Raw genomic sequence first — 13,350 nt, 5'->3', positions numbered from 1 at the left:
TGTATCAAAAGTGTCAGTAAAGACTTTTACATTGTTACAAAGATTTCTGTTTCAAATAAATGCTGTTCTTTTAAACTTTCTATTCATCTGGTAAAAAAATGTATCAGTTTCCACACAAAAATTAAGAACTGTTAAAAAAATTAAGTCAACGGTAACAACAAGAAATGTTTCTTGAACACCAAATCAGAATATTAGAATGATTTATTGAATCATGTGACGCTGAAGACTGGAGTAATGATGCTGATAATTCAGCTTTGACATCACAGGAATAAACTACATTTTTACAATGTATTAAAATAGAAAACAGTTACTTTTAAATTGTAAATATATTTCACAATATTACTGATTTACCCTATTTTTTTTTACTGTAAATAAATGCTGCTTTGCCGACTCCAACCTTTTCAACTTCAGAAAGTAGGCAATCTCATAATGCACTGCATCTGAAAAAAGCTAAATAAATATTTATTGCAGCAGTTTACACATATGCATTTTATTATGAGGTATATCCAAGACATTTCTATTAGTTAATGCTTTCCATGGGAATCAAATCCATTACCTTGACACCACTTACTGCTGTTTGAGCTACTGTAGAATATTCCTATAAATCATCTGAAACCAAAAACTTTGATTATAAAAGTTTAATCTAATTAAAAATGACCTATTTGTGTGTGCTGCATGTTTTTATGCTTATTAAAGTATCACACTGTTAGCTTAGCAGCAACTATAACTCGAGTCTCTGTGTGCTTTAGATTTTTTACTGCCTATGGGCATTTCAAATTAGCAGCTGCCAATGTAGAGACAGTGAGGCAGGGTACTTGGATTTGTTACAGAGTCTATGATTTCTGTTAGTTTTGAAAAGTTTTCCAAAAAGTACTTTATCTCTGATCTGTCTTGTTATTCGGTTACAATACGCTCTTTATGACTCACCGCAAAAAATAGTGAGAACAAGAACAAAGAGGCATATGTCTCCACCTACCACACTTTGGAAGATTTGATATATAAACTGAAACTGGGAGAGAGAGAAAAAATGCAAAAGAGCAGCGGTTCCAGCCTAGAGGTTCAGGTTAGTGTCAGTGGGTGTAATGTCACTGTATAGGGGAACATTAGACTGTTCTGGCTGCTTTGAGTCCTCGGGGAGAGAAAAAAAAAAGCAAGAGCAGAAAGCGACATTCATATAAACCAGAGGAATATTCCCTCAGAAGCCTGTTAAGAGTGGGTGGAGAGTACAGGCATCCTCCCGCGGCATGTAACGCTGTGACAAGGGCATAAGGGTGGTGGGCAATCCAGGGGTCACATCCTATTACATTACAGCACGCGGGACCCGAGCAGTCACTGGTGTTAGAAGGAAGCCTGACCCTATCCAGCGCTGTTGTAACCAGTGCTGGCTAGTAACTGATTATATGTAATCCGGATTACGTAATCAGATTCCAAAAGATGGCGTACTTGTAATTGGATATACAGTACCGGTCAAAAGTTTGAGAACATTACTATTTTTAATGTTTTTTGTAATTAGTAAATGTCTTATGCTTATCAAGCCTACATTTATTTGATCAAAAATACAGAAAAGAAAAATGAATATTGTGATTGAAATATTATTACAATATAAAATAATGGTTTTCTATTTTAATATACTAATATAATTTATTTCTGTAATGCAAAGCTGAATTTTCATCAGCCCTTACTCCAGTCTTCAGTGATCTGATACTAGTTATTATCAATGTTGCAAACAGTTGTGCTGCTTAATATTTTTTTGGAACCTGTGATATTTTTTCAGATTTTCAGAATTCATTGATGAATAAAAAGTAAAAAGAACAGCTTTTATTCAAAATAGAAAAATTATATACAAATTATAAATTATATAAAAAATTACTGACCCCAAACTTTTGAACGATAGTGCGTTACAAAATATTTATATTTTAAGAAAAGAAAAGGATCACAATTATAAAAAATGTTAAGCAGCACAACTACAGTATTTCCAACATTGATAATATATCAGCAGATTAGAATGATTTCTGAAGCACCATGTGACACTGAAGACTGACGTTATGATGCAACACAGAAATAAGTTATATTTAAAGTATATTAAAACATAAAACCATTATTTTTTATGTATTTTTTTATGTATTTTTTATTTTATATGTGTTAGGTCAAAAGTAATCAAACAAATAGTCAGAATGCATTACCTAAAATATGTAAAATTTTTGTTATGTTATTTGTAATCAGTAACGGACTACAATTTTTGTAAGTAATCTGTTCAGCACTGGTTGTAACTCATTTGACAGAAACTAGGGTGCTCGTCTGCAGCGAAGACCTTATATCAAACCCTAACACACAAAATAATGGAAAAAAGGAAGGATTTGAAAAATGAGCGCATAATACAACATGCTTTACCACTAACTGTCAGATTTGCTCTTTTCTTGTTTCTTTCTCTCTCTCTTATGTTCCCAGAGAAAAGTGCAGAGCCGTTGGCTGCGCACAAAGTCCCTGCCTCCCCGCAAGCCTTTGTGCCAGCTCCCGCTGCGCCCGCGGTGGCATTAGTGCCCAGCCCATGCAAGACGACACCCGCGCATGCCAGCCCACCCACCGAGCCGACAGGGCACGCGGCAGCCCTGAAGAACACCTCCAAACCAGCAGCGGTGCCAACGGCCCCGTCAGAGCCCAGCGTGGAGTCCGAGGACGAGAAAGCCAAGAAGCTCCTGTACTGCTCGCTGTGTAAAGTGGCTGTCAACTCTCTCTCACAGCTGGAGGCACACAACACAGGTGTGGCCAACATCTGCCTCCACATCACACTGGCTTTCCCACGCTCCCTCGCCATTATACCTTCTTCTTTATCATAAATGTTTCATAAAGTGACCCTCTGAGGCTTGGGAGTGTGGAAATGTACTTGCAGTTAAAACATAAATCAAAACCAGTGTAGCGACGTGAGGCTCATCATTGATAATGTATGAAGAACTGGAAAATGTAGACGGATTTCCCACAGTCATGGAAAACCTGGACATATTGGATTTTAGAAAAGCCTGGAAAAGTCATTGAGACTTATCAAATATTAAAAAGACATGAACATTTATGTAGTCAATATACATTTTTTCTAGTTATGCTCAGCTTTAAAATATTTAATATGCAAGAAATAGCTTTTTTATGCTTAGAAAACATTATCCAGACACAATATAGAAGAATGTGTTCAGAGTCGGGCGGGTGATAAAACTACAAAGTATCTTGATATTTTTCAGCCTTTTGACAATATTCAGTATATACACAACCGTTTAAAGGTCTGTGTTTATTTTTTTATTTCAGTGAGTTCAAAAGAGTCTTCAGTGTCACATGATTCTTCAGAAATCATTCTAATATGCAGCTTTGCTGCTCTTTCTTATTATTATCAGTTGAAAACTTGTGGAAACTGATGGGTTTTTTTTCAGGATTCTTTGATTAATAGAAGGTTTAAAAGAACAGCATTTATTTGAAATAGAAATCTTTTGTAACATTATAGATGTTTTTATTGTAACTTTTGATTAATTTAATGCATGTAATAAAAAGTATTAATTTCTTATTAATAATTTCTAAAATAAAATCTTACTGATCCCAATTTTTGAATTGATTCACTTAAAGACAGTTTGAACTGATTCAATGAAATAAATAAAACTTAGTGCTTCAATCAGAGATTGTCCTGACATTTTCATACTCGCAAGTCGTGAGACAAGGGCGTATCACAAAATTAGTTAGTGAGTCTTTAGGAAACTTAAAATACACATACAGTCTTGCTTAATATTATACCTTCAACAAAATCACTGTGTACTAGTATATTCCACAACCTTAGGCCGTAAGATTAAGCATAAGTTATTCAAGTTCTCATGTGACTTAACTGAAATATTCGGTGTTAGAAATGATATAAAGTTAGATCAATGCAGCCAACAGCCTTACAGCTGCACTGAATAAACAGATTTGTTTCTTTTTTTTCCCTTTAAGCCAGAGAAAACCTTCTACTTTGTCTGTTTCACCAGGTTCAAAGCATAAAACGATGCTGGAGGCACGAAATGGAGCTGGCCCCATTAAAGCGTACCCCAGACCCGGGTCCAAACTCAAAGTTCAGGCCACACAACTTAACAAAGGCTCAGGCTTACAGAACAAGACGTTTCATTGTGAAATCTGTGATGTCCACGTCAACTCAGAAATCCAGCTTAAACAGGTATTCAGTTCAGTTTCAGTGTAAGAGGATGTATTCTTGTTAGCATGTGTCTTGGGTTGCATTTGGCATGATCATTACTTATGCAGTTACAACAAAACATAACGTGTGCAGTGATGAATAATGAAAGCACTATAAATAGTAATGTGATTCTGTGGCTTGATCTTGCCAAATTTGCATGCGGGTAAAATGGAGTTGTACTTCCTATTAGGCTGTTTTTGATAGTTCGGTTCAGTGTTAAGTTTGGTCACAAACGTGTATCACTTGCATAACAATGTTAATTAAGTCTGTTTTCTTCACAGCATATTTCCAGTAGGCGGCACAAGGACAGAGTGGCTGGAAAACCCACCAAACCCAAATACAGCCCGTACAACAAGCAGCAGCGCAGCTCCGGCTCTCTGGCTGTAATGCATTATTTATACTCTTTATAATCAAGCGCTTTCATCAAGAGTTTCTCGCATCTCAAGTGTCAGTGCTGTGAGGAGTTTGTTCCACACTTTCTAGACTGACAAATACCTCTCTGGGATGCTAATGCTCACTTGTCATTTTTTCAAATTATATGCAAAATATGCTTGAAACAACTTACTATTTGTAGTACAGTTGGCCCTTCGCTAAGCTCCACCTCCCTTGGTTACTGTTGCTAGCTCAGACGAGCTTTTCCAGACTGTCGCATAAGAATGAATGTTTTTGTTTGTTTTTTTATTTTTTTGTTTACAATATTTGAGGATAATTTCTGTAAATCGCATTTGAAAGTATCCAAATGCACAGATCCTACAATCTATAGACTTGTATTAGAAAAGAACGGTAATATTTTAATAATTACTTGTAGCAACAACAAAAAGAATAATAATATTAATATTTTTGGATTTTATTATTATTATTTCCAGTAAAGCATTAAAATATTTTAAATTATTATTATTATTATTATTAGTAGTAGTAGTAGTAGTAGTAGTAGTAGTTATAACAACAACAAAGTTATTATTATTATTTGTAAAGTATTAAATAATATTATTATTATCATTAAAGTTGTTGTTATTACTATTGTAATATTATACATAAAGTATTAAACTTAATATTAATTATAATATTAATAATTATAATATAAATAATAATAATTTGTAAAGTATTAAACTAACAAAAAAGTATTTGTATTATTATTTCCAATAGAGCATTAAACTATTTAATATTGTTATTATTATTATTATCAGTAATAATTATAACAACTATTATTAGTAAAGTATTAAATATTATTATCATTATAGTTGTTATTATTACTATTATTTAGTATTAAACTTGCTATTATTATATCATCATCAATACATTAATAATAATAATAGTAATAATAATAATAATTTGTAAAGTATTAAAATAACATAAAGTATTATTATTATTACCAGTAAAGCATTAACATATTTTATATGATTATAATGATCAGTAATAATTATAACAACAATATTATTCTTATTTTTATTATTATTTGTAAAGTGTTAAATAATAACAATAATAACGCCTTCAATAACTCTTCTTTTTTTATATTATTATTAGTCATAGAGTATTAAACTTAATAATAATATTAATTATTATTATAAGTAGTAGTAGTAGTAGTATATCATGTATACAATGGAGTATTATGTTCAATAGTAATACTTATAATAAAATTATTATTATTATTTGTAGATTAATGAACTGAAGGAAGACGTTTTAATTTCTGCTTATAGTTGACTATTTTTACATTCCAAATCTAAAAACAATTTCATAAAACCTCAGATGTGTATGGTGCATGCAGACCAGAGTATATATTTAAGGCTTTTGAGGTTCAATAATCACACTAGGCCTTATAATCAATGTCCTTTCGATTAATCGTGCAGTCCTCGTTTCTTTATTGATGTAGACGCTGTTCTTTCTCCTTCACCAAATTGATTCAGCGTTTATTTTTTCCTTTTCCTCCAGGCCAAACTCGCCCTGCAGAACGACTTGGTGAAGCCCATTTCACAGGCTTTCCTCCACACACCCTTCGCCCCCACCACAGTCCCGTCCATCTCCCTCCACCCTCGTCCCAACGCCTCCATCTTTCAGACGGCCTCGCTTCCGGCCTCCTTTCTCCGCGCCGCTCCGGGACCGATCCGACACACCGCGGGCTCCATCCTGTTTGCGCCTTACTGAGACGTTTCTCGAACTACGCCACACTAAGTTCAGATCTTGAAACAATGGTGCGTTTATTGAAACTTTATCCTCAACTGTCCTCACCATCGCAAAACCCAGGAAGGATATTCCGTCTTAGTGAGGACTTTTGCATTTGAAAACACTTCAAATAAAGTGTTGAACTGCTTCCTGAAAGACTTGAATTATCATGGTCTTCCTTTTCGACTCAACCAACCCCGGACAAGCACATGCCTGGAGGCGCTGTCAGAAACAACCCCAAATCTCACCGTGTTCAGTCAACGGCTTGATGTTGTCAGGGAGCCTGTGATGCAGTTTTTGGCCTGTGTGCTGTCTTGTATTGTGTAGTCAATAAGCTCAATCACCAGTTCACTCTTATCCTTTCATCTGACAGGAAACACAGCATTTCTCTCCTCCATGTGTTCGGGTTCCTCTTTTTGTCATATAAGTAGGTTCAGCCTGTTTTCATCATGGTTCAAACTCTCTTTTGCGTAATAGGAAAACCGTGGGCCTTTCATCTCTCTGTGATATCCTTATTTGTCACGAGACTGTACTCATCTGCAGCTCTCAGATGATGCAATAATGTATAGATCATTAATATTGATATTCTCCATTGTGTATTTAATGTTTACCTTCCAGGTTGCAATACTAGTTGTATTTTATGAGCTGGAGGAGAACTAGCTATGTTATTTGGTACATTTATTTTTAGAGATCGAGAGAGAACCGTTTCCATTCACTGAAAATTCTTTAAGTCCATAGTATATATGTATGAGAGGCTGTACATAAAGATACTACATTTTCAATAAAATAATATATTTAAATGATTTCTTCATTAATTTATACTGTATATTTCTTTTCATGAATCTTTATTGTTCATTATTAAATGTTTAGTAAAAAAAAAACACTATATGCATCAATATTACATGAATCATTTTATTTATTTTCAGGTATTTTTTAAATTACGCTGTTTCTACTGTACATTTATCTGAGTTTGTTCATTTGTGCAGGAGATTTGTTTGCTAAATTTGATTAAATCCTTCAGTTCAGTGTTGTGTAATTTGATTATTAGTTTTATGTTTTTCATATTCCCCAGTGTTTTTCATGTTCATTCATCTCTGTGATGAATGACTCTTTCAGGTCTTATTTGCTAATAATATAAACATGATCATATCTCAGTTCTCTGTTTGCACAGTCCGTGTATAGAGGGACTTGCACAGTGTGTGTGTGTGTATATATATATATATATATATATATATATATATATATATATATATATATATATATATATATACACACACACACACATTTATTTATTTACACATTATTATTTTTTGGGCCTTTCATAATATGAGCTTCAAAGGTGTGAAACCACTGGTGAAAATGCTTCTGTTTTGCTTCCTTACTAATAATATTTCATACTTTTTTTTATTAGAAATTATTTTATCATCACAATTTCGGTGCAAAAATTGTCCATGAACTTCAGAAAGTCTTAATAACTCTTACTTGTTGTTTGATTATAGTGCAGTATCCTTAATATTATCATATTTTTTGTTTATTTCTCAGTTTAAATAAAAAACATCCCAGTCAAAGTGGTTTCAGACTTTTGCACACCACTGTGCCACTTTATTAGGTACACCTTGCTTGCACCAGGTTGGAGCCACTTTTGCCTTCAGAACTGCTTTAATTTTTCATTGCACAGATTCAACAAGGTCCTGGTTAACATTCCTCAGAGGTTTTGGTCCATGTTGACATGATAGCATCACGCAGTTGCTGCAGATTTGTCGGCTGCACATCCATGATGGGAATCTCCCGTTCCACCACTTCCCAAAGGTGCCCTATTGGATCTGGTGACTGCGGAGGCCATTTGAGTAAAAGAACTCATTGTCATGTTCAAGACGAACTGTTTGGCCAGTCTGAGATAAGTTGAGCTTTGTGACATGACGTTTTATCATCAACAAGGCATTTTAGCCCACAGAACTGCCGGTCACTGGATAATTTCTCTTTTTCTGACCATTCTCTTTAAACCCTATATGGTTGTGTGTGAAAATCCCAGTAGATCAGCAGACCAGCTCTTCTGGCACCAACAACATCACTTTTCTTCCTCATTCTGATGCTCAGTTTGAACTTCAGCAGATCTTCTTGATCATGTCTACATGCCTAAATGCATTGAGTTGCTGCCATGTGATTGGCTGATGACTATATTTGCGTTAGCGAGCAGTTAAACGGGTGTACCAAATAAAGTTGCCGGTGAGTAGCTATATATTGTGATATTTGTGTAGTAAATGCCAAGAACAATGTGTCATCACTATTTATTTGTTTTGGCATTTTGATTCACCACCTCACAATTTCTTCCATATTATGACTTCATTTGTCATGATCATTTTCCTGTGATTATGTATGCAATGACAACTGCAACAAGAGCCAGATCGGGACATCTAGCAGTGAGTGTTGATATAATGGGACTGCTCTTCACCTCTGCTTTTCATTAGGACTGATAGTAATACTGGCTGACAGATGTCCAGCTCTCAGTGAGACGTACTCCCTTCAAACACCCAGATGAGCGCGTCAAAATGACCGGTTCACTGGGTACAGAACACCCCTCTGACCTATAGCACGCCCCCCTCGGCATTATTAAAATGAAGGTGGTACATTCCATGCAGTACTTTTAGAGAGGTAAGTCGAAGGTCATATTTCGGGATGGCTAAAAGAAAACCAGTCTCAGCTGACATGGGTAAAAAAAAAAAAAAAATAGCAGGCATAAACGGCTCCAAAAGTGACAAAAAAATGCATTTTTAAAAATACATTCCTCTAAAATTTGATGTTTCATTATGTTCTATTGTAGGCATATATCATATGTTATGCGTTCCTGTGGTGAGTGTTGTTTAAAATGGAGATATGAAGTCTTTTTGATAAAATAAATAAATGAAGACCCAGAACTTGAAGACCAAACATTTCAAAAATGGCAGAATCTACCAGTAAAGCACTGATCGTCTTATTGTTACAAAAGAATCTAGTGCAGCATTTATTGTGTTTGAGCATTATCTATAGCTATTTGTCTATATTAACTTGTTTTCTTGGCATGACATGAAATAATAGTCAGAAAAATCTGATGATTGTTCTGTAAATACACTTTCATTCTGGCAACCTCAGCTGCCAGTTGACATGATTTCAAATAATTTGAACTCAAATATTTCTCGTAAGATTCTTTAAAGAGCAAATGATGCATGCTTTTTTTTATGTCAACAATTGGCTCATTTGTGTTTTGTCTTAAAGAATTTTAAGAGAAAAAAAAAAAGATATTTAAAAGCAATAAATGAACTCTAACATGTCAGAGAGGGCCACAGGAGATGGAGAGAAATCCTTTCAGACAAATGATTTCAGTTCTTATTGAAATGCTGAGCAAACAATGAGGATTAGCTGCCCTTTCATTTGAGCTGAGTGACAAAGCTGCACTTACTCACAGATTCAGTCTCCACGGCACAATGTTGTCTCCATGTAAAGATCTCTACAGCTGATTTACACTCGTCTCTGTCCAGTTCAAAACACAAGAGAGCAAAACATGAGCAGGGCATTCACTAGCAGCTCAAGTATCCCCCACTGTCCATCAAGAGGATTTACAGTCAGCCTGCATTAGTGGACACGTATTATATATCATTAGTTCACTGCCAGCAGCTCTTCATGTATTTTCGGATAAGGCTGGAGTGAACGGGACGCTGTAGTCATATCCTCTGACAATAATTCCTGTTCTTTTTTTACACCGATTACAGCACCTATACATAGACAGCATAAGAACTGTGTATGTTAAGCATCTAGAACAATCTATCCTTCACTTTCATAATCCTACCAAATGACTCACTATTACATCTCAACCTGGACTTGGACGCAAAACGCTCTCTGAGTACTTTGAAAATCAGCAAATGACGCATATAATTGGGGCACTTTAACTGATCTGGCTACTGCATCAAAAGTGCTGTCTGAGTCAATGGGGAACATGTACATTGTTTGACGTATCATAATCTAACAAGCAAATGTGTTTTTAGATGTATAAGCCTATACTCTAGATGAATGTTTTTGTAGATGAAACGTCTAATCTTTAATCCTTTCAGCAAACCCTCCTTTTGGAACAGCAGTCGCAGTACCTTTCTGCCTACAGGAAAAAAAAGATGAAAAACCTCAAAAAAAGACAAAAAGCTTTTGTAGAATTGATGAGACCAGGCGGCATTCATTCACCCGCTCCACGCAGAGCCCATTCTTCTCAAAACGACTCTTCTCTGTTGGGATTCATTTGTGCCTTTCTTGGGCATTGAAGTTACAGCGTAGAATAATAAACCCAAATAAATGACTTTCAATGTCTGACAAAGTCAATAGCAATGACAGAAATGACCTTTTTATTACAATATTTACACTCTAGAATTGATTCCTGAGCTTTTATGTGCAAATTTGTTTTCAGTGTGTGTTTGTGTCAAATTGAATTAATTAACAATTATGGCTGTTCATTATAAAACCAAATGAACTATATTTCAAGATGAACACTCACTGGACTGAAGCAACTCAAGTTTACTTGATGTTCCATACAAAAAGACATTTTTTTTGAAAAATAATGTTCAAATGTAAGTATCAAATATGATTCAGGCTTTTGAGGAACGTTTATTTGAACGTTTATCTCTCAATCATCATTGTATTGCTTTGCATTGTATGTTTTGCCCCCACAAACTATTGGAGTTGACAACTGATATTTATATGCATATTTTGTAAGTTGTCTGCAAAACAGAATTACAAACAGAATTTCATAATACTTTTTGGCCATATAAATATCAGCAACTGCACCAAATTGCACTTATAAATACCAATAAAATGTCTCCTTATGATCTCCATATTCTCCACTATATAAGCCATAAACGCCTGATACTCAACAAAAAAAACACATATGCAAACTGTTCCATATCAAAACAGTACGTTTTATATGTACAACACATTTTAAATCGGTAAATTCAACAGCCTTTTTCTGCTAAATTAGCAAGGCCATGTTACTACTAAAATCAGTTTTGTACCTTTAAAATATACTGACATCCACCATGACACCGGGGAAATTTACATGATGAATCAAAGATCATAACAAGTAGCTTTTCCACAAGCTGAGGGAAATTCTAAAATATACACACAAACACAAAACACCATCATGGTAACACATGACACTAAAATAATGCAATAAACATTAATTACACAACATAAGCAACACAGATTAGTGACAATAAAATAAGAAGAAACGGAATTATTAAAATGTGAAGGGAATTCTGGGAATGTCAGGCTTTTCACTGTAAATTAATAAAATGATCTCTTTTTTTTTACTTCCAAAAAGGGTAGGCCTAACAGTATTTTACTGTAAAATTACATGTAAGGTTAAATGTAATGTTAGATCTATTACAGTTTCCCCCCGTATATAGTAAGGGAACTTATTGTTAACCAGCTAGCAGGTTTTTACTGTAGCATCTTACAGTCTTTTAAAGTTAAAATTACAATAATTGTCTTACTATTCGCTTCAATTGCAACGTGCTTGGCAAATGGGAACGCAGTTTGAGACGTGTGAGAATACTGGGGTCTTTTTCTCAGGAAAACATCTTAGAAATGCTAATCTCATTGCTTATGAGAAAAAAAGAGAAACATTAAAGAGATTTTGTTTGTGATTATTCATTCCTATATGGGTAAACAACTGCTCCTTAGGCTCGTTTCATACTCACAATTCTTCTCGCACACCGCCTACACAACTTAATATGACTTGTATTCAGCTCTTCTCTGACAAGCACTCTTGAAATCCTTGTGTGCCAAGTTGTTCACTAACTAAAGTGTACTAAACTACACTGACTGTAAGGCTGTTAGTGTAAATCAAGCTCACTGTCACTTGCTGCAGTAAGACAGTTTAACATTTTCACAAGGGCTCTTCTTTACTAATAAACATCAGTCAACACCTCAGCAATAAAGCGTAAGTTGTATAAGTGTTTAGAAAATGTATTTTGGTACAGTAAAATAAATTGTATAATTTTTATGATGTTATGCTACAAACCAGCTAGTATTGTACAGCAGACTGTATTGGATTCACATTTTAATGGAATACATTTCAATTTGTACGACTGTTCAATGCTGTTTTTTCTTCCTAAAAAGACCTATAATCCAGTGCTAGCCTACAAAATTACACTGAATTTCCCAGCATACTATCTATTTACAAGGATGAATTGTTTTCATTCAGACTTGTTTGTTCCAATTTATTTTGTAAATTAGATTTGTAAGATAAATTGGAATCTCATGAGACCTGGAAACTGCTGAAAATTGCTGTAATCATAGAAAGACTTTAGTTAACTACATGTATGGATTATGGAAGCTTGTTTCCGCCGCTGACTTTTTCTCTCACAATTCTGACTTTTTTTCTTGCAATTGTGAGTTTATATCTTGTAATTCTGTAAAAAGGTCAGAATTGTGAGTTATAAAGTCCAGTTCTGAGGGGGAAATATTTACTTTTTTCTAAGTAAGAGAGATATAAACTCACAATTCTGACTTTATAACTCTTGAGAGATGTTGCAAGGAAATTTCAATTGCAAGGAAAGAAAAGTCAGAATTGAGATAAAAAGTCACAATTAACTTTTTTATTTCTGTGGCGGAAACAAGCCTCCACAGGCATACTACACGTGTTGTAAACAAATGATTTATCATCTGCATAGACAACAAAGATCTAGTCAGTTGACTTGGCGACCATGTCGGTAATGACCAGGTAGTGATTTTCCACATCATTTAGCACCAATCTACTTGAATGGGGAAATAAAATACTACAACGTTGTTGTTGTTGTTGTTGTTGTTGTTGTTTTGATTGATTATGTATCAAACAATAAGCAGACATGAAGGACAGAACAAGATAGAACTTCTACAGGAATGAAATTATATCAAATATATGTAAAGTTTCACACACACACAAGAAAAAAAAAAGAAAAAGAAAAAAAATATATATATATAATATTTTT

At 34.4% G+C, this 13,350-nt stretch overlaps 1 protein-coding gene across 6 annotated transcripts in view; it reads left to right on the top strand.

Annotated features, from left to right (window-relative positions):
- znf385b (zinc finger protein 385B) overlaps positions 1–7,386 on the top strand; it is a 124,741-nt gene extending 117,355 nt beyond the window's left edge. For all 6 annotated transcript variants that reach the window (XM_084121419.1, XM_084121417.1, XM_084121418.1 and 3 more), the window contains 4 exons: positions 2,449–2,760; positions 3,999–4,183; positions 4,483–4,584; positions 6,131–7,386. In XM_084121419.1, coding sequence (XP_083977545.1) covers positions 2,449–2,760; positions 3,999–4,183; positions 4,483–4,584; positions 6,131–6,343 — 812 coding nt within the window. In that variant the 3' untranslated portion in view covers positions 6,344–7,386. The remainder of the gene's footprint in view (positions 1–2,448; positions 2,761–3,998; positions 4,184–4,482; positions 4,585–6,130) is intronic.
- Positions 7,387–13,350: the final 5,964 nt, after the last annotated feature.

Source organism: Abramis brama (assembly GCF_963993115.1).
Source record: "Abramis brama genome assembly, chromosome: 8".
Taxonomy (NCBI): Eukaryota; Metazoa; Chordata; class Actinopteri; order Cypriniformes; family Leuciscidae; genus Abramis; species Abramis brama.
This window is presented reverse-complemented; position numbering and strand designations above follow the sequence as displayed.